The sequence below is a fragment of the Vidua chalybeata genome, chromosome 2 (assembly GCF_026979565.1).
Source record: "Vidua chalybeata isolate OUT-0048 chromosome 2, bVidCha1 merged haplotype, whole genome shotgun sequence".
NCBI classification, from domain to species: Eukaryota; Metazoa; Chordata; class Aves; order Passeriformes; family Viduidae; genus Vidua; species Vidua chalybeata.
In genome coordinates, this window is record NC_071531.1 from 26373146 (window position 1) to 26396471 (window position 23326).

The window sequence follows — 23326 nt, forward strand, 5'->3', positions numbered from 1 at the left end:
TTACACAAACCTACAAAATAATATGGCAGGAAGAGTAACTAAGACATCTGAACTGTGCTGAACAGAAGATACCAAGTTATTCTGCTGAGAATCCATAGGATGACGACTGTGTTTTTTCAAAGCTTCTACTTTTATTCTCCAACCACAGTGGTTTGTGGGGAACCTAGTTTCTCTAAAACACTTTGAGAGGAAAACATTGAAATGCATGACCTTCCACTAATTGCTTTGGACCTCACTTGAAATTGTTTACTTTCACTGATTGCTATCCTCGCTCTACCCTTTAATCTCTTGCAGAAATCCTCCACTCAACTGCAGCATTGCACACACTTTGCAAACACCGTCACCTGCCATCATCTCATTCAGAGTCACCTCCATGTAAGGAGTGCCTTACATGCCTCCCCTCTTTCAGCAGGGAGTTCCACTGCTCTCTGCATCAAGGATGGCAGGGTAATCCAGATGGGTCTGGTCACAAAGTCAGTGCAGGATTGCAGCACAAAGTGCTCACAGGCAATGGCACGTGCCTCCAGCTCTGAGGGAGTTAACGTGGTGATACAACTGTTTTGATTAGGAAACTCTTTCAACAGCACTGTTTGCTCTGCACACAAGCAAGTTTTATTAATGACTGAAACTTATTGACTGGGCTGGCTATTATCCAGGGGTTTTCACTCCATACCAAATGATCCACAAAGAAGAAAAATCTACTAGGGAAAAAGAAAAGGGTGGCAGTAAAAAGAGGGCCTACAGTTTGGCCAATCTAAATATATACAAAGATATATTACTGATAAGGCAGAATGTTTGATCTGCCCTGATAAACAGTTCTCTGCATACACAGAGCAGCTTCCCTCTCAATTTATTAATATCTCTTCACCTGCACCAGCCATGTCCATATGCTCATCCAGCTCACATTCCTCGTCCCCATCACATACATAAACCGCAATGCAGGCGCTGAACACAGTCATGTTTCTGCCCTGGTCTGCACAGTCACTGCTCTTCCACTGGCTGACCTGCATCTGACCTGGCTCAAACAACTTCCACAGCACCAGAACTAGGCTAAATCTAGGCCAATAATCACAAGCTGTTGGCACCTGTCATTTGACCTGACACTACACGATAAGAACCTGTAATTCTCCCTCAAGATAAACCCGACACGAGAGGTCAGAAAGATTTACCACCACTCATTTAAAGGATGTTTTCATCTTTGTGGTTCCTCAGCATGTTCCCAAACTCGAGCCCATTGTCCCGCACTCTTTCTCAAGACTTGGGTGGCTTCCAGACAGCATCAAGAAACTCTAAATCATGCACCTGAGGCACCCAACCACTCCTGCTGGTTTCCTCAGAGTGGCCCCAGGCTGCAGAGTCTGTTTATGCTTTTAGACACTGTATGGGAAGAGGCAGGAAATAGCTGAGCTTGTTGAACAATGCAAGGTGTAATTTCAAAACTTAGTATAAGTTACATTTTTAGAAGTTAGATTCTCAGCGATAACCAGCAAAGATGAATTAAAAACATTCTTCTCATCTGAACTAATTTCTTCCTGAAGCCTGATGCTCAGCAGGACCTCAGACTGGGGGAGGGTAGGAAAATCTCACACACTCCTGTGTGTGTGTTTTCCATCCATATGGCAGCATTTTCCCTAAGACCAGCCCCCTTCTCCACTTCAGACCGAACAGATCTTCACTGCAATATTTAAATCCTAAGCTCTGTGTTCAAAACAAAGGTGCAACATGCCACAACTGAGCTCTTCCTTCTGTGAACCTCCCTTTAGGGAAAAAATAATATACCTATTATTGAGGAGACAGCTTACAGATTAATAAAGTTACTACCTAGGCCTTGGATGGTTTTAAGGCTGTGAATTCCACTTTATAATCCCTGGTACAAACTGATTTAAGACCCTCCTACCTTCTCCACCCATGCATCCCTGTCCTCTCAAGCAGGGCATACTGAAACTGTTGAGGAAATCAAGCTGATCTAAAAAAGCCCAAACAATGAAAATAAAGATTCTGTGCACGGAGAAGAGAATAAGAAATAAGTTTCACGGGTCACATGTGGGTGGTGTTGGCATTTTTAACACAAAGGTTATTTCAATTGTCCTGTTTTAGAGTTTCCCCACTCAAGAGTCACATTAACATAGCTAGGATACAGAAGACAGTAGGAAATCAGTAATATGGGCACAGAGGTAGAGATTTTGAACAGAGAAGGGTAGGAATTTCTGGCTATACCGCCTAGGAAAGTGCTTGTGGAAGCACCACACCCTCAGTGCCCATCCCTCACTGGTTACAAACATTTTTCCAAAACAAGTCAATGCAGTCCATTAACCCGTCCCTGAACATGCCTAGGCTTGTTAAATCAGGGTCAACATCTCCATACAAAGACTAACAGAATTTGGCTCAGGCATTCTCCATCCATACTCAACCACCTTCTGTCTGCATTACCTGTTGGTGACAAAAGTGTCAGGCATTGGTCAAAGGATTACATCCCACTTTTTAAGAGTAATTTTCTAGTTTGCAGATGAGATATGTGAATATTTATGACAGATGCTAGACTAGTATAACATTTCTTTACTGAAAAAGTAGCACAGCAGCAATAGGAAAGGAGCTTGTCATTCTAAAAGGGCACAAGGCTCTACCTGAAACATGATCCAACAGTTATTTCACAGAAACCTGAAATCAGAGCATTTCAGGAGCTCTTTAGGCTATCTTTATCTTGGAATACTTACACAGTGAAAACAACAGAATTTTACTGCTGCCAGGTGAGCTGATATAATAATATCCTTCATTAACAATGACTGCAGTACAGTTAATTTACAGCAAAGAGTTAGGTCTGAGTCACACATTAGAAGGCCCCGAAAGTCTAATTAACTGAGTCTTCTCTCAGCTCTGAACAGAGACTTTGTCTCCTTCCTATATAATGCAGTATTAGGCAACAAGCAAGCCCCAGAGCTACTTCAGAAGTTGCTTCATGTTAATATATTAAGTGCACAGACACACTGTATCACTGTACTGATTTAATATAACTGATATGAAGGGCCACAAAGGAAGTAGCTTTCAATACTTGGAGAGACTAGGGACAAATCAGAACCAATTTTGATCAACACTTTAGGCTGTGAGAGCCTAGTTATCTTGAAACAAAAAGCATCACTGCTATTCCAGCCTACCTAGACTTTTTTAATTATCTGCATGAAAGGTTATTTGTCTTTAAATAAAAGTACAGAAACTTTTCCTGCCTTTTTCAGGAACAGCACAAATTCACTCACCTCTACCCTAACAAAGATCGAAACAAGCAAACTCCCAACTCCCTATTTCAGAATTATAGAGATGAGAATTAGGGGCAACCTAAGGCTTCAGAGCCTTAGAAGCAGCAGAATTGTTCCCTCCTGGCTCCTGTGCAGTGCACCATGAAGCACAAGCACTATTAGACCATCTGCTAAAATGGGAAAGAGTTTAGTGGCAATAATAGCAGAACACTTCCAGCTCAGCATTAGCGCATCCACAGAGAATACTGAGGTATGCGATATTCATGACCCCAATTTCATTTGTTTGGGTTTTTTAAACTAGTCCAAATATACTAAGAAATCACTTAATAATTCCATTTTCCCCTTTGTGGGATTTATCTTGTATAAGGCAGAGAAAAATAGGCTGTGGACAAAACATAGCTTCTATCTTTAGTCACAATGGTCACAATGCAAGAAATCTCACCTGGCTTCCATGTGAATTCCTGCTCTCCCTCCCTGCTAAAAACAGCAAAACTCCCAAAGAGCCCTCCTCAACCACACCTCTGGTATCAACTCTCTGCCAGCTGCTCTCTGGGCCCTTACAATGGCCCTACATTTGAGACACTGGGTATAGCCTGTGGTTGGTTGCAGTGGGAGAGAGCAGTCCTGAACTCCAGGCTTGCAGTCACTGCTGTCTGCCTTCCAGCAGGCACCAAAATCCTGAGCATGGCACCTGCACAGAACAACCACCACATTCATTCCCTCATTCTACATACAGACAATATTAAAACTTGTCCTCATGTCAGGAGGAGGACTGCATGAAAAGACAGTTGAGGTTCTAGCACATTATGCTCAATAGTTTTGTTTATAGGATGAAGAAGAAAAAAATACCACCTTTTGAAACCTCTACTTTGGTTTCCTGCTCTTGGAACCACCCATCAGGCTAAAAGATATCGTGAGTGCATCCTAACAACTTATATTCTATGCAGAGAGTATTTATTTTAGCCTTTCTATGTAGCTGCAGAGAACCTTTCAAGGATAATACTAGTTTATATCTCTTTGAGACTTGTCATTGTGGAAGAGTCATCTGTTTCCTTTATTTCATTAGCAGTTGTATTTATATCATACTGAGTAGATATGTTACTCCCACGTCATCCACAGTACATTACAGAAACAGCACACCACTGCCCAAACCATGGTCAGGCTAGAAGAAACCAAGGAACACTATTTTCTACTGAAATTTTCATCTCTGTTTCATGCTCGATTGGAGGCTCTTTCCTGCATTTAACTAGCAAGAATCACAGTTCATCAGGGATGATTCTTTCAAGTTTTTTTTCTTTTAAACCAGTAAAATAGTGAAATAAAAAGGTGATGCTTCAGCTACATTTGGTAACAGTTACCTAATAACAGTAGATGGTTTGCTTGGATGTTTGGTAATAAATTATGGCAAGTCTACAAACATACCTCCTTAGCTTTGGAAGCAACCATTAACACAGGCACAGGTAATTCAAACACGCCAGCCTCAAACAATTTAATTTCAAGGTGTTTTCACTTTGTGCCTCCAAGAGCTATGAGTTGGTTTCATCTACTTTAGTCCAGATTAGCTAAGTTTAACTGCTTCTGAAGGCAAATTTGTTTTAGTGCTCTACTTTGCTTCACCACAGGAAAAGAGGTTACAGGGAAAAGAGTTACAACCTGCCAGGATACAATGGCCACAAGAGTCTCAATTTGTCATACAACACACCTAACAACCTGTATGAAGGTGACTTAGAGCAGCTACATTATTGCAAATGTAATTAACAGAACCATACATTAGTCTTCTCCCACTGGCTTTCTGCTTCTTCACTGCAAAGCTTTAGCATTTCACATCTGTGCTTTATATAGCACCATTCCATCCCCATCAGCACAGCAGCATTTTGCTCTATTCAGCTACTGCTTAGCACCAGTGTTAGCAAGCCAGTTTCATGTATCTTTTTTCCGAAACAAATGAAGTGCTGAGGTGAAAAAACCAAACTGTCTGAAGTAGAGGATAAATAATTGTGTACTTGTCACCTGAAGGACAGATGATATCAACTAATCTCTCACCCAAGTGTTAAGTGATTTGGTGTGGCATATTTCCTGTTTTTGATCTGATCTGTATGTTGAAGGTCACAGCCTGGCAGCCCGAGCTATTCATTACACACTTCGAAGAATACCAGCTCATGGCATGTCACAAACATGGTTTTCCTTACTAAATCTAGCTCAGTTATTAAGCTGTGAGAAGCCCAGTTTATTGTTATTGCAGACACAGCATGTCTCATTCAACATCTCTAAAGAGCTGAAAAATATCAAAACAACCATTAAAGAACATTTACCTGATACAGCAGCACTACTATGCTAATATTCCTTCTGCTGCATCTAGCCAGACATCTTTTTTCCCCATTATTACTGGAGGGGCACCAATTGAGTTTTTCAAGATAGCCCCATCTCCTCTGTGTTTTTCTCATTCTAACAACTAGAAGGAAATAGCTATTCTACATATTATAGACACATTCCAGCAAATTGGCCTATTACTGCTATTTGATCATTCAGAAACAAACAAATAAGATTTTAAAATGCATTTACCATTGCCTTCAGTAGTATATTTTCTACTAAAAGCATCTCAATATACTGCATAAATCAGTACATAAACTCTATCCAGTAACAGTCAATATCACTTAAACAACAACTTAAAACTACTTTCACAGTAATTATTTTTATAGCTATAATCTATATATAAGCTAAATATAAGCTGTATTTTATCTAAAAAAGAGAAAAATAATATTTCATATTCACTGAACTCTGTGTTTTCTTCATTATATCTGCATTTCAAACAGCATCCAATATTCTTCCAAGACACAATGGTTCAAAAGTTGCGTCTGTTAAGCTGACAAGATCCCAGATGACTTAGCAATTATGATTAAGAAAATGCAAATGTAATAAGCAAACATGCAGACTCAAAAGACCTCTTTATCTGCACAATCCTCCCATCCTGTATGCCAAAATACTACAGCATGTTCCAAAACATATCTGCTACACATGTTCCAGTTTGAGTTTGGTTGGCTCTTCTCAGAAGTTTGTGTCAGAGGTTTCAGGGGGTTCTTGTTTTTCATATTCTCTCTCCCACATCTTCCGCTTTTGGTAGCTTAACCATTCTCATCTGTCACATATTGAGTTGCATTTCTGAAGTTAAAGAATTTACCATCACAAACTTATACTTCATATTTGAATAAATAAAAGCATGCCTGAGCTCCAGTAACCCTGGAAGTCAGTATTGTAACACCAAGAGAAACTCCGGGAAACATTTAACAGTGAACCAAAAGGAATTCTGCTAACCAACCATCTACAAAAAGTAGCTAATTGCTGAATTCTCACCATTTTGACCCATATGCACACCCATATTCTCTGTCTCAAAACCAGCCAAAAAAACAATGCAAAGAGATGTCAAACATTGCAAATCACACATAGGTAAGTTCACAAGCTCAGTAACACATGGACTTTAAATTAGTCTCTCCTGGATGGAAGACACTACCCACTAACTCCCTCCTCTGAAAAAGTTCATTGCTAGATGAGCATGAGTAACCACGTTTTCTTCAACAGAAGTCTCTCATAATAACAGAATGTTACTAGTCATCTTTGGAATGCAAACAAAGGGCCTCTGACTACAGAATTTGGTGGTTCTGAGGTAACAAGCTCATTTTAGCTCTACTCTGACCATCCTTTTCAGTAGGGACATTTTCCAAACCTTCCTTGTTCAAGACTCTTCAAGGAAAGGTTTAAGTCTTAAAACTGAGCTGAAGATACACATAGAACAACTACTACTTTTAGATGTTACAGACTTTTACAAATGTAAGAGTTTCCTTGTTCAAAGAAACCTCTACTGTTGAGCTTTGCAGCTGCTGACTTCCATACTGAAAACAGCCACAAGCAGTTACTCCAGAGCACTGTTCTCTTTCCAGAAAAAATTCCTACTACAAGTACAACTTAAGAGAGTAGAATCAAACTGACAGTAATTCTGGATTTTTTTTTTCTTCTCTCCATTACTATTTATCACACTTCCATATCTTTGAAATGCTTTTCAAAACATGACTCAGTAAGGAAGAAGGGGAACAGAGGGAGGAGGAGAGGAAAAAATAATACAATACATAATATACACTGTAAAATCTCAATGTAGACAGGAAACACCAGAGTTTTGACTTCTAGTGCTACATCAACACTGTCACCAAGCTATGTGGTTTGGTTAACACACTGCAGAGAAGCAATGGCATCCAGGGGGACTTGGACAAGCTGAAGAGGTGGGACCATGGAAGCTGTGTGAAGTTTAACAAGGCCAAGTACAAGGTCCTGCATACAGGTCAGGGCAATCAGAAGTTCAAACACAGGCTGGGTAGAGAATGGATTCAGAGCAGCCCTGAAGAGAAGGACTTGGCAATGTTGGTGGACAAGAAGCTCAACTTGATCCAGCAACGCGCACCTCAAATTTCCAAGGCAAGTGTGTGACCAGCAGGTCTGTGGAGATGATTCTGACCCTCTAACTCTGCTCTTGTGAGACCCCAGCTGGTGTACTTTGTCCAGGTCTGGGGGCCCTCAACACAAGAAGGATGTGGACCTGCTGGAACGAGTCCAGAGGAGGGTCACTAAGTTGATCAGAGGGCTGGAGCACCTCTCCTATGAAGACAGGCTGTTCAGCCCAGAGAAGACGTGGCTCCAAGGAGATTTTCCAGCTGCCTCTCAGTGCCTGAAGTGGGCTGACAAGAAGGCTGGAGAGGAACTTTTTGTAGGGCATGTAGTGATAGGACAAGGGACAATGGCCTTAAACAAAGAGTAGGTTTGGAGTAGACATTGGGAACAAATTCTTTTCTGTGAGGGTGATGAGGCACTGGAGCGGGATGCCCAGAGAAGCTGTGGGTGCCCCATCCCTAGAAGTGTTCAATGCCAAGCTGGATGGAGCTATAAGCAGCCTGGTCTAGTGGAAGGTGTCCACCATGTTTCAACCAAGGTATTGAAACTAAATGGCCTTTAAGGTCTCTTCCAACCCAGGCCCTTCTATGATCCTAAGACCAGTACAGCAAGACACCAGTTTGCCTACCTGTGGATTCTGCAATACATGCATAAATTAACATTGCCATTTCCTGAAGACAGTGAAAAATGAAAACTTGATCAATCATTCAAGCATGCAAACAAAAGTTTTTATATTTTCTGCATGTTCTCTTCACAAACTGCTCCCAGGACCTTTAAGATTATTCTAGCAGCTCCTGAATAATTCCCCTCCAACATCAGAGCTTGATCATTAAAATATGAACTTAGGAAACATGGAGAAAACAAAAATATTTTCACTTCTCTATCTGCAATTTCATGTGTCTGACATGTATTAAGTGGTTCAAGAGACTGTTTTTCCAAGAGAAGGAGTAAAGCCCTGAGCAAGAAAAGTCCCTGGCCTGTTGATGGGTTACTGCAGCTGTTGAAAACTGGTGACACACAAGAGATCAGATATTTTCAACAATGAAAAACTCATCAGTTGAAAGAAGGGAGCTGTTACTTTCAAAGTACAAGGGAAACTAGACATCAGAGAGAACAAAATGCTTTCCAAAAGCTCACTCAACAATCAGAAATTGACTCCCTCCTCCCCAGGATGCTATACACACATGAGCTCACTTATGGGCAAAGAGAAGGATGACCTGCTTTCCCATGTAAAATAATAATTAAAGAAAAAGCTTGTGTCTGCATGACAAATTACTGTAATGTAAGGATACTTGCACCACCACTCCAAGGTTTAAGATAATAAATTTTATGCCATCATACAAACTGTTGCTCAACATCCTTACACAACTTCCTCTCTATAACCTCTATGAAGATAGCTATAGCCATCTATTTCAAAAGAGATGAATAACTGAAAAAAAAAAAAAGTCCAAAGTGTTCAAGTGACTTGAAATAGAAACTGTTCCCCTCAATAACAACTAAGCTTTTACAAAGGTTTTATTCCCAAAGACATAAATGGAATGTCACGCAATTTGCTGTAGATGAAATGCACAGCAAATAATATCTCGGAAAGCAGGAATCTTGTCAATCTCAAACAGGCACTGGAATTCTTTCAGAGCTATTCTGTAGGTGACAGCTTGCTCTGATACACTCCACAAAATTCTGTCATAACTGTACTTGGGGAACCTATGGCCAGTAGCTATTCCTCTGCTTGTTGTTAGGGTAGCCGTAATTTAACAATACTGCACGCATGCAAGTGTGGGGGCCCTGGAAAACTGCAAGACTAATGGCCCTGCACTTAGGAAAAAAAAAATAGTAACATTTGCAGTAACAAATGAGTTTGTCAACATTTAAACAAGGTTCTGTAGCCTGTTTTAGTTAAATTGCAATCTGCATTCACTGTCACAATGGACAGTGCTTTTCTCCCCAACTTTTTTATGTATAATATGTAATATTGAAGGCATTTTTGACAACTGACAGAAGAAGGACAATACTGAGCAGCACTTACCACTATCATCATCAGTCCTATCAAGACCCCCAACTCCTAAGACTACAAATTATGTAAAAGCTAAAATCCAAGAGAAATAAGCTATAAGGAAAGTAGTAATTTATGAACACGTACCTATGATGGAATCCCTTCGAAAAACATCTCTGTCAAAAATATAAAATGACAGATGGCGAAAGGTCCGAGGAATTTCACAGTAAAAGTCTTCTCCATAGAAGGGGCTGAGTGAACAAAAAAAAAAAAAAAAAACAACAAACCAACATACACATACACACACACAAAAAAAAGGAAAATAGATTAGTGTTGGTATTCTGGACAAGTCAGTGTGTTTATATTTCACACACAGAACATCACTCTGGGCTGTGATGGTCTTTCCCACCAATGAATGCTCACTTTTAAGTACTGTTCCATTTTTACTCTTCCTAAATATCTTAAATGCTCACAGAACAAGATTTTTTAATGAGCAAAAAAGAACAGATACTTCTTTCTATCTGGAAAACAAGCATCCCTTTACAAAGGGGGCAGAGACCACATTATTTGTTAACATACAGTGCCTTGAAGGGTAGAGAGAGGCCCCTGCTGCCAAAGAATGCTTACAGTAGACCATTAGGATAGAGATCACAAAAGCATACTGAACAGGATGAGAAAAAAACACAGTATGGTTCATGGTTTTTTTTGTTTTTTTAAGCATTTTGTGTACTTAAAATAAAATGGCTACAGCTGTTGCATCTTTTCTCATCTCCTGCAAAGTTTCTTATTTAAAATCAGATTCAGTCAAGTGACAGTAACTAAGCCTTGGAGCTGGCACCTTGCTTGTTACCTCGGAACACTGAATATTTCTGCATAGTGGAATTGTATAAAATATTTTTCTTTTTTTACAGTAAGATCTTTTTTTCTGAAGACATTAAAAAAAATAAGAAAGTACTATATCAGCATGAAAAGCTCTTTAGGGACCTAAGGGGCTTTCTTTGGATCCTACCAATTTAAATGGGGGAAAAAAATTCTCAGACACCTGACAGCAACGCTTTCAGTTTCTTTTTATCAAATTACATGGTTAAGGATTTACTCCTAGGAACTATAAGCATATATCAACATTATTTATTCATTGACAGGTCTACCATTTTACACAGACCTTTCATTCCAAGTCACTCATGCTTCAGTAGATCTAAACGAATGGATGCAATTCAAGTCACATGGACAAATACAGCAAGCATTGCAGATGTAGATTTAAATATATATCTAATTTCAACAGACCAAAAGCTAGCATGTTTTTTCTTCCCCTCTTAAACACAGACCTCCTTATTGCTTTGGTTGAGCTCAAAAATGAGACACAGTTGTGCTGTAGTTTAAATCACTATTACAATTTTTATGTTAGAAAATTAGATATGCAAAAATTATTAACAATTCCTTGAATAAACTTTTAAATTTTTCAGAACTTTTTCAGGAAAGGTAATTTCCCTGACTTCTTTCAGGGATGTTTTACGCCACCATATGTTGTCATTTGTATTTCTGCCTATAGGAAAAATACACTCCCTCAAAATCACCACATTCCCTCAAAAACTAGCTGACAAGTCTCCCTTAAAACACCAAGGCACTGCCATCTAGCTCATCAGTCTGTGTTTGAAGGGAAAATGACTCGATAATTTCATGAAATCCAGTGATATCACTCAGTATTCACCAAGAACATTATTTAAGTCACTACTCCACTAGCCACAGGGAAGAACAGATGTTGGATGAACAACAAAGCCCAAGGCATAGCCACAGGTTAAACTTCCACCACTGAAATGGTTTCACATTCCTTGAAAAAAATGCAGCCAAGTTACAAAAACCAACATGAGGTGCACTCAGTCATGCCTACTGTGAAGGCAGGGGAGGAAAACATGACAGCTGGAAATGGCAGCTGGTTTGACTGTCCCATCTGATTCAGCACTCCTTGTTACATCCTCTCCACCCATTCTGCTCTGAGAAGTTTCATTTGGAAGCAAGAATTTCACAGCCACCACTTCAGGCTCAAAATACCTTAATTTTTTGTTAAAAGCAGCTTTTACCAAACTGGGAGCTACACGACTGTCCCAGCAACCATGCTTCTGCTGGCAGCCCCAAGGACCTCATTCTGTGCACATCACTTGGTGCACATTTTCACGTGCAGGCTTAACCCTAGAGGGCTAAACAAATGCATTCATATTGCCCAAATACCTAGTGCATTATACATGCAAAACACTTCCATCATTCTGAGCTTTAATACTCTATTCAGCCATAAAATTGTCCTTTCTGCTGGAAGAACATGACAGATGAATTTATTCACAAATGACCTTAGAATGAAACGATACTTAATGAACTGTGGATTATATATCCAATCATCTATCAACAATATAAGGGAAGCTTCAGTGTAGTGCAAGTCTAAATGCAATACAATTACAAATTACTTACACTGAGCATAATTTAATGATTCTGGGGGGAAGAGCAGGGAAGAGATATCAGCTAGAACTTTTGCCAAATCCCTCTATTAAAGTTTCCCGTGGGGGTTGAACAGAGGCAGAAGTCAACTAAGATTACACCAAAGCAAAACAAACAAGAGTCAGAAAAGCAGCATGGACAACAGGAGGTACCTAGCCCAATGCACAGAATCAGAAAGAGACTCATTAACAGAAGAAATGCTGTGAAGGCTGACTTAGCCACGCAGGGACCATACCAGGTCACTACTACTGGCACGAGGTTTATTAGTCTGAGCAGTGCAGTCTGAGCCACCATCAACAGAAGAGAAGATTTGTTCTGTTCTTGGCTTCTCCCCTCTGAGATCTTGAACCTCTTGTAGATTCACAACCTCTCATCACTCAGGTAACACCCCTGAGGTGCACTGGTTCTTAATTAATTTAAGCAAGCAGGTTTCCAACACAAGCATACTCACTCTGCACTGCATAATTAGCCAGCAAAGTTTTAACTGTAAGAATACACATCAAGATAAATCCGGTATGTTCCCAACCCAATCTTGTGTAGCTCTGCAGAAACAGTAACTTCTTTCTGAAGGAATCAAACACGACCACACAAATACTTCCAGCTTCCACTTAAATGTGTGCTTTTTCTCCATGTATCTCTTCAGAACAGTACTCACTTTGTCTCCCACCAAGACCTGAAGAGCAAGAGGTCGCAGCAGTCAAATCACATGATTTATTTCCCAAGCTAACTTATCTTGAGCGAGAACCCCAGGGCTCCAGAATGGCTTTTCCAAAAGAACAGCTAAATCCCTCCCCCAGCATCTCCTCTCTCTGAAAAGTCAGAATTTGTCTGATGGGGATTCAGTAAGTACTTTTATTTTGACAGAGCAATTAATAAAAAGCAGCAACATCTGCCTACCCAGCTCTCAGGAGTCTGACAACATCCTCCAAAACAAATACTGGAACTAGCCCGGACAAAAACTCAGAAATCTTTCAAGAACCAAGTTCAGATTCAACTTACAGGTTTTGAGTTGAACTTTCCTTGTAGATGAATCAGCCCTACACTCAAGAGAAATTTTAATCATTCAAAGTGGAGGAGTGACAATGGGGGCCTCCTCCCCAACCCTGGCAGCATAGACTGCATATGAATATGATCACAAGGGAAGGGCATGGGCAAGACCAGTGCTATCATTACGTCAGTTTCTTCTGGACTTCAAACAACTGATGGGATCTAATTGCTGAGATCAGAAACTTGCAAGGCCAGAAACAGTGGATCTCCCCTGAAAAATGCAATTCATCTCCTTCCAAGCTGAACATAACTGCATTTTCAAATCCAGCTTCTACAGTAAGGACTACTTACAGAACAGCTCTGCTGATTTTGTTTTAGTTTTGCCATCACAGCAACAAGAAGAGTATCAGCACAGGTATCAGCTAATCTTTAGCTATGAAACAGGGCTTGTTTTTAAGTCACTGTCTCTTGTTTTCCTGATGGAGTTAGAAATGGAGAAAGATCTGTACCAATTTTTAAATCCTTGCTCCAAGCTTTCAAGCACACAAGGGCCTGATTAGCCTTCTATTCCAGATACTCTCACTTCACACCCCTTTCTCACTTCTTTTTCAGTACATGCACATACCTTAATATGCCCTGAAAGAGAGAAGCCTGAGTTCAGCAGTCCCTTTTCTTTAGGAAGCACAGGGCTCTCTTACTGCACAGCTTTTGTACAGCCTCTATCACCAACACATACACTGATCAATCTCCCCTCAGGACACTGTCCCTAGTATGCTTCCACAGCTCTCACCACAGAAGTCTCACACACAAAAAATAAAGTCAGATACATACATAAACAGAGCAACCTATTTGAACCTTCAGGCATACTCACTCTCCCCTCACCAAAAACTTGCTTGTTATGAATGCTCATGGCATGAGAGCAAGGTATGTTTACTTGGAATACCAAGAAAACAAAACTAAAAAAGATACCTCTAGATATTGTTTCACTCACAGCTGCCCAGCCCTCCCCATCTCAAGGTATCTGTTTTTTAATGTCTTCTAATGCATGTTTTGGCAGTGGATATTTCTAGGAGGAAACAGGGAAGGAGAGGAGAAAGAAAAATTACTGTGCAGATCAAGTGGAATGAAAGTAAATAATGAAGAGAATCCTTACTTCAAACACAATAAACCCTCTAAAAAGAGTGCATAAATTGTTCACATTTACATATGTTACTAGATTCTAGAAGCATACTTGCAACTATTTCATATCATATTTCATATTTCATAGTAGATATCATATATCTACTGATATCATCACAATATTAACAGAGAGGAAGAGCCTTCATAAAACAAATGTTAATGTAAGAACCTTTCTCTAGTTTTAGGCTGTGTTACAAAACCTCATGCTTGTTTTTCAATACTTAGGATTCGCTAAAGCAGTTTTGTTTTTGTGTTGGCACCAGTACTTCAGTGGATGAAGTGAAAAGAGTTGCATGATGAATAATAATGAAACCCCTCAAGCCAGAATTCTTTGTGTATGGATTTTTTTAACTGCTTTTGTGATTAAAAGTAAGGACTATTAACATGCCACAGACAACTCCACATCCTCTGACTATTTTAAAAGGTTTAGAAATACTGAATTCATCCTGCTGCATGAACTGAACACCAGAGTTCACATCACCATGTGAGCAGGAAGCAAAATCAGTCTATACAAAGGAGCACACTTGTTTGTTTCTACTACTAAGCTTTTTCTACTACTTGGCTAATACTTTTTATGCTATGCTCTGCAGCATATGTAAGGGAGTGGGGTAGAAGAGAGAAGGTTTATTCAAAGCAGATAGAGCAAGTCAAATAAAATCTGAATGCACTTCAGTCTCCTACTAGACACAAAACTAGGAGACAACAGTCAAGTAAGACAGGCTCTGTAAAAGCCAGAGCTGGTAAATGTCACGATAGCTTTCTGACACAACTTATTAAAAATTACTAATATTGTATTTGAAGCAGATTTATATTAGATTTGGCAGAGGACATGCAACAGGAAGTATATGGCACAGGAGGCAACATCTAAATCCAAACATATCACTTATGCCTACTGTTGAGATTGCTGGGTGCAGTCTACCAGACACCCACTGAGCCTAAGTGAATTTTTTCTCATGTCACTGTGCAGAGACACTTTGATGAACAGTGCTTTGTTACACCCATAACCAGCCCTACTACACAGAGAAAAAAATAAAGCAGTGTGTATTTTCTCAATCCTGTGCTCAGAAGAGACAGACAGACACATGAGCTATAGTTATCAACCTCACTTGACAGTTGCTGGTTTGGCTCAATGAGGCTTACAAGGATTATGATAAACTGAAGCAGCAGTCATTTGGCCCCTGGTCACCTCCCAAAATATTCTGTAAGATGACACACACAAACAGCAGAAGTCACATTACAGCTGCATTTACTTTTTTTTTTTTAATCACTCAAAGCAGCCTACAACACCAACAATTGTTACTCACATGGGTGGCTTTTCATATAGATAAACGCTCTCATTCATAAACCCTGCCTTGGGTCTCAAGGTTCACTTCATTCTCCTTCTTCCATTAAGTCTTGCTTCCCTTACTGGCACTCTTCCCAGCTATATTACTTCCCTGCCCAGCCATGCAGTCCTTGGCTTCAATAATATCCCTGACCAGGCTGAAGTTGTACCCCTACCAATCTTAAGCCTTTCCCTTAGAGGCTTGGGGTGTTCCAGAACTGAAGTTAATTGTCATTAGGAATTCAAGCCATGGTTAGGTGCTGTCACAGCAGACCCTGGGAACCTGCAGGAGTGAAGCTGCAGAACACACTACAACATCCACCTCAAGGCCTCTCTGCTTAAGGCCTCTGGGCTGGGGAAAGCTGTTATTTCAAGGAGGTGAGCTGGCAATGTAAGAATGTAGAAACAGCTAATGGAGCTAACTCAGATACAACAGCTAATTTTGGCAACGCTCCAACTAAGGGAAACGACTTTGTGTTTAAAATTTGAGAAGTGGCCTGCATCCAAGATGTTATCAGAACATGAGAAGTTTAGTAACACAGTCATGAACTCCAAACACACAGGGAAAAAGGATTTAAGCAAAGCTAGAATTAGAAAATAACATTTAATATGGCAGTAGAATAACTTAATGAAAGTTCTGAGAGCTACTGGCTGAATTTGTTACCTAATCTAATTCTGAAACAAAGACAGAGAAACCACTTCTTAAAAAGAGCATAGCCTTAACTGTGAATTTACAGTACATTTTAATATACAGTCACAAGCCACAAGCACACTGCAGACTTGTAGTTCTCATAGTTATGTTCACCAGAGACTAGTAAAAAAAAAAAAAAAAAAAAGAACGGGGTGGGAAAGTGGGGAAAGTGCCTGCCTATGGCTTCATTTGCTGTTTCATTCAGGCTTTGATCACTATGTTTAGCATGTGAAAAATTCCTCAGTGAAATAGTGGTGAACTAAATCACAGACTCAAGATGCTTGGCTCACCTCTCTAAAGCACACACTGTCAGACATTTGATTCTTAGCGTACGACGGATTTTGCCTTTATTCATATCCTTGAAACAAATTTAGAGATGTCACATTCCTTCCATTCTTCACCTATGATTTGAGAAGCTGCCTTGATTTCCTGTTGCAGCTGACACTGCCCTTTAAGTGAATGGGCACATTTGATGCAAACTGCAAAGGCGAAGTCAATCTTAACACCATCAATCCAACAAAGTTCATCCTCAGGAAATATCTGTAGCTAGGAAACACTCCTGGATGGTGGAGCCTCAAGTAGGGAAAACTACTAATGGGGGAAGATAAGTGGTTTATGGAGCAAAGGGAATTAATAGACAAAATTCTTGTCAGGCTGTTTACTTGCAGCTCAGAACTAAAGAAAATTTGTAGAGCTCTGCATTTAAAAAAAACAGTCATTCTAACATGCTCCTTAGGACATAAAATACACGAATCCCTTCACGTACATCTTTCCTAGGTTATGTGGAATGGATCCAAATCTATTCAGTGTCTTTGCAGATGACGGTAATATAAATATTGAATGACAAATACAAAACAGAGAAGCATATTAAATCCTGGCTCTAACTGACCTCTCCCTCATATCTTATGACTTGCATGTGACCTTCTTAGAATTTAGTAAAAGCTTGTGCCAAGTTTACAAAAACAGTGCTGCTTGAAGAGTTCAAGATTCTCTCCCTGAGAACCTGGATTTCTTGGTCTGACCAATTCACGTATTCACTATTCTTGCCCAAAGATCCCCAGAGAAGGGGGATGATTCTGAACTACCAGAGCACTTTCACATTGCTCTGTGGTTTTGTAGGAAGGCCTGCCCTGGTGGTAACCCACCCCTGACTTGTTTCAGTCAGACACTACTAAGTTTATTGCAGCAGCCCTCAATCTTCCAGCACAGGGCAGCAGTGCCCACCATCCAGTTTAACAGCAGCCAAGAGGCTGGATGGCAGGAATGACTTAAGTTCCATATTGTAATTTATGAGCCCCACCTGACTGCTGAACAGAGGAGGCAAGATTCACCATGCTGGCTCCTCTCAGTTTTTGAGATGCAAACTTAGATAAAGGGCATCAAGCTCATAGATATTCTCTTCAGAGCACTGGTAAGGGCACTTGACTGGACAACAGGATGTGCTGGTACAATTCTTTTGAGTTCTGAATGATTCATGTATTGTTGATTTAAAAGGTTACTGCTCTCAGCTGTCTTCTATGCCTCTGCCACAGACTAATAAAAAAAGAAAATATGTTGCAGAAGATTAGGACAAAGCTCAGGGAGGCAACTCCTTACACTGTCCCAGCATAAAACAGGAGAGGATGAGTCAGAGTCTGAAGGTTCTATAACAGATATTCCAAGCAAGCCAGAATCGGACATTCATCCAAGTCCCTCTGGGAAGGAGAGATAACTGCTTCCTTTTTTTCCATCTGCTAGTTCTGTTTAAGCTTTACACCAGGAGCAGGCCTGCATGGAAAAATATACATTTATGCAATGCCTAGTAGAAGCCTAAAGAAGCTCAAGTGAGAAAAAAGTGGGGGGAAAAAAAACCCAGTAATTCCTAACTACACATGGCATTGTATCAATTACAAGCCTTTTCATGCAGGTGAAGAAAAAAAAAACATTCAGAAACACTGCAAAAGATGGGCTTCTCCAGGATAAATCTGAACAAGAAGACAACATTCCAGAATAAGTAGTGCTAGGGCTGCATATGAAAGTCCTCCTAATTCAGATTTTCACCCAAAGCATCTTGTTTTCTACAGACTACATAAAAATAATTTTTTGAGCTTTTTGGAAGATGAGGGAATTATCAGCCTTAGTAAAAATACAAGCAATTCTTAAAACTTCATAGCAAGCCAGTCCTGTGCCAGAGATGAAGTGATAGGAAGTAGAAAACAGGCATGAACAACAGACCAGAGCCAGTGATCTCCCCTTCAAACTGTAGAGGAGAACTGTGTCAAGCTGTGTCACCCAGCCACGCAGCATTTCAGGGAGGACTCAATTAATTTAGTCAAGCATTGGCTTAGCTTCACATCCCTGTTCCCAAACACTGTGTATCACTGAAGCAATACCTCAGAAAAACAGAGCAGCACAATTCATGATTACGCTGGCAAGTGCCTGCCAAAGGAGCACCGTACATGAGAGCAGGAATTTCTCTGCTGCACAGGAATTACACAGCCCATAGGGCACATAAGCCTCACCTGCCCAATAACTCAATGGGCTAAATCCATCTGCAAACAAGCATTAAAGAATGGAACAGCATGACTGGCTCCTCATCCCAGAATTCTACAAAAATAATAGGCAAGTGCAGTAGGGTCTGGTATCATTTGAAAAACATCTTCTGGAACTCTATGTATGCATTTGTTTTAAAAGATGTAAACACAGTCATGAAAGATAAAGTAGCTGTTTGAGTGTGCCTCACAAAGTAAAAGCAATTCCTACCCACAGATTGGGAAGACATCCCAGGATTACCAGTCATGTATTTGGGATTTTTGTCTGCTTTTCTTTTATGGCCCAGAAAACAAAGACAGGGAAACACCTATAGGGCTAAATGCAAAACTGAGTTGCTATCAATGCCTGTAAGCAAATATTCAACAAGGTTTTCAAAAATAGTATTTGAAAACAGAAGATAACACAGGAAGAAGGCAGGCTCCCACTAAAGACAGGAATTCACTAGTAAAAGAAAGAATGATGAAGGAGACCATCTTTAGTCAAGCCTTAGATGAAAGAAAATAGGTACATAATGGGATTTTGAGAGGTCATCTGGTCCCACCACTGTTTCAAAGCTGGAAGATCCCTATTATTTAGTTGAGACTGACCATATAGAACCTATTAAAAGCCATCAGCAATAAACTCAAAAAACAACAAAATCAACTCCAGTGCTTCAGAACCTTTAGCAGAGATTCCACTGCAATTTGAGTTCATTATTACTTGCAATATCCATACTGGACAGACAGACCAGTTCCTCCCCTTTCAAATTTTTGTTTTGGTAGAGGGGTTGTTTGGGGTTCTTTTCGTTTTGTTTTGTTTAATTTTTTAATCTACATATTTATGTCTACTATCATCTCTCTTCTCTAGGCTAAACAATTCCAGTATTTTAATCTTTCCTCAGAGGTTACGTTTTCCAGGCCTCTGATCATTGCTCAGTTCTCCCCTGGATTTGCCTCAATTAATAAAATGAACTTAGTCCTGTCAGGAAACTAGAAACTTTCCAATTTTGCACAGCCTCAGTGTACCTCTCCATCTTTATAAGACAATCTAAAAACAGATGCAACTTTTCCCACTGAAGGAATTATACTTGTTGCTTATTTTTATTACCAAGAGTTTATTTTTTCAATAGAAAAATGCTTGGAGTAATTCAAGGAAATTACATCAACCATTCTCACATATCCTCACTTCCTATCTTCCATTTCCCTGTGAAGCACTAATGATCATCCAGAAAAAAAAAAAACTTAAAAATCCCAAAAACAACAACACAAAAAGTACATGACTTACAAAATCACTTTTAAAAAAAAACAACTGGTTCAGGGATATTAGCTTCAGGGATACTACATGTCAGCTATAGGGGTGAGGAAGAAGGCATACAGAGCAATCTTTTCTTTTTGTTTGTATACTAGAAATAAAAGAGCATTCGCATCATCATTCAAAAACACCAAGGCTTAAAGATGACAAAAATTAATGTGAAAGAAAATTAAGGAGACTTACAGAATAAATCCCACTCAAATTCCTGAATCTTTCAGGTACTTCTGAGTAGTTGGGAGTGAGGTCTAGAGATACTTCCTGAAGTACATTATTTCAATAATAAGAAAAATAGCAAATTCCTAACATATTACTCAAATTGAGAAATGGGTGAGAGTTATCTCTTAAGATAGGAGTTATGAACTAGTTTGTTCCTTGCTGCTTCTTTCCTCTCCACTCAAAGAAAAGCCTTGCTTACCAGAATATACATATATGCCCAGCCTAGTTCCCTTTATTTTTCATGTCTAAGGATTTCCAGAAGAAGGCATTTTAACTTTTGCTACATGCTTCTCATTCTGTTTCATTGACCTCTGCAATCTCATAGGAAGTGTCCAAGATAATCAGACAGGCATCTTATGTTCAAACCTCCTCTTTCAGTTACAGCCTCGTGACAGGAAAAAAAAAAAAAAAATTCCTAACTCAACTCCCTAGGGCAGTCAGATCAATGCAAATTCTAAGCCTAGAAAGATGCAAAATGGAGTTAAGTGAACCTTTTCTAAACTGAGATTTTAAAAGCTTAGGGAAGTACAAAACAAATATTGCAGAAAGAAAGGAGCACTGGTGGTACATTGTTAGGGAAAAATTAATATGGATGCCTTGGTGAAGGCATTTTCCCTTAAATATAGGTAGGTATCATGACATTACTGTTTTTACCACCAGTATTTTTAAAACTGGAGGAAGAATCCTATTCATCCTCTCTTCGTCCCTCAAGAAAGTATCTTTGGAATATTAAACAAACCTAGTAAGCAGCTAATGAGAAGAGTTAACAGAACATTCATATATGTATGTATTACCATAATGACTTCTCCACTATTTTGGTCCTGAAAACCTCCTCCTGGTCCAGGTTTACAGTACAGTAGCAATCCCTCATCTTGTTTGGCCCCGGATATGTAGGAAGATTTTTGGCTTCACCTAAAGAAAGAAAAAACCAGAAAGATTACATATTAAAATGTTATCCATAAATTAGTCATATGTCAACTAATGCAGTGTCAGCAACATGGCTAAAGCAAAGTATTATATGTTCCTTCTTAAATGTGAAGTCTCCATCAAACTTTGCAGCAGTTTCCTGTTTTCAATGCAGCAGGTCCTGACAGTCACCAGGTTTAGAGCTCAGCTAAGAACTCAACTGTCTGTTGCATCCAATTTATTTGCCTGTATTTGGATGCAGACTACCTCCTTCCATACAGTGTTTTGGGTTTTGATCAGTGTTCCCCCAAGATACCAAGAACACTACACCACATAACAACCAAGCTTTTCAATACAGCCCGGTGATTTTATCCTAAAACCATTACCAGAACACACCAAATGAGCTGTGCAGATCACAGCTCCACCACTCAACAGCGATGTGGAGACAGAACAGTCACTTCAGTTACACCCAACAGCCTTAGATCACAGGCTGGACTTCAAAGCACTCCGATGGGATAATTAGCACTTGTGAAGCTGCCTAAGGTCCTTGCACAAAGGTTCCATGCAAGTCATGAATATTCTTCACAATAAACATTTGTTTCAAAACTACAGCAAGAAGTAAGTACTATAATTAACAACAACAAAAAGGACAGGACTGAAGAAGCCAGAGTAACCAAGAGACTACCAAACCCAAGCAGATGAAACAAGAACTTAACCATAGTTTTCCCCTCAACATATTCATTAACGACCAAAGCCAAGCTCCAACTTCCTTGGCTGACTAATTAAAATCAAAACTCTGCAACAGGAAACTGGACAATGCCCCTCATCATTCTGCTAAAATATGTATCACTATGTGGATGAGTGATTTAATTCTAGAGACAAAACTCAGACCTAAATGTAAGTCTGCAATGCTCATGGTCTTATTTACTGTCACTCTTCCAGTAGCTGGAGATTATTAGCACATAGCGTGAGTACTAGGTCATTCTGTCCTGGTAAAAATATAGGGAGTAAGACTAAAACTGCACAGACCAAGGGAACACAGGCTTGTTTGCCAGTACAGAGGGAAACTCTAAATGATGGTAACAAATATAACTTTCTATCCAATCTCTGCAGCTCAGCTGAGTGCACTTTCCTAGACACATTGTTTCTCAGTCTCTAGCTCCCAAATAGCTTTGTACTAATGACAGAACCACCTTGTTTTTTTCCACCCAAATTTCAGTAAAGACATACTTGTCCCTTTTGGCAGATTTGTTCCACAGCAATGTGATGCACGTGCCTGTAAATACTGAAGATGCATAGCAAGGAAATGCTGAGCCATCCTGCAACCTCAGCTATTAAGGAAAGGCATAAAATCACATAGGACTCCATGTCTTCCTGCCTATGATCTCTTTCTGGCACACTGTTCACACACTTTTGCAAACTGACCCATGGCACGCCCTTGGAAACATCACACAACCACATTTCTCAAAAATGGCTTGTATATGGGTGACTGTATGTGCATGTGTTTTCTAAAGCTAACCACGGACCATATATAGAGGCACTAAAAAGGGACTTGAAACTGTTGCTTCAGACAGCAATGCCTCACTTCAGAGTTCTTCTAAATAAGTTTGTTCTCTCAACTCAGCTGATACAACTTGATAGCATTCTTCCCACTTCCTTCAGACTTGTGAGACACTGGATTAAAAAAAGCTGTCTCCACTGTAATTTGAAGGTGTGACTGGAACATCTGTTGGCACACTCAATGTGGTGTTAAACTAAGCTGAAGTGTTAGCAATAGTTCAACTGCAACAGCTCTAGACAAAAATATACTGAGGATTATTGATGGCTTGCTCAGTCTGCATTAAAGTCTATCCTGCCATACTAAACCTCCAAGTTTTATTCTTGTTAGTCTGAGTTCAAGCAAGTTACAAATCAAATGCACTGCTGTCACACAGACTGAGGCCTCCAAGAGGCTCCCCAAGCAATCAAATTCCTATTAATTTTTCTCCCTTAGAGTCACATGATACCAGCCTCTTTCCTGGATAACTGGGTAC

The 23326-nt window shown here is 39.8% G+C and overlaps 1 protein-coding gene across 1 annotated transcript in view; it reads right to left on the minus strand.

Annotated features, from left to right (window-relative positions):
• The window catches only part of RASA3 (RAS p21 protein activator 3), a 128350-nt gene that overhangs the window by 70907 nt on the left and 34117 nt on the right, over positions 1 to 23326 (minus strand). The window contains exons 2-3 of the mRNA XM_053935831.1: positions 21182 to 21299; positions 9829 to 9932 (exon numbers count right to left, since the gene is read on the minus strand). Coding sequence (XP_053791806.1) covers positions 9829 to 9932; positions 21182 to 21299 — 222 coding nt within the window. The remainder of the gene's footprint in view (positions 1 to 9828; positions 9933 to 21181; positions 21300 to 23326) is intronic.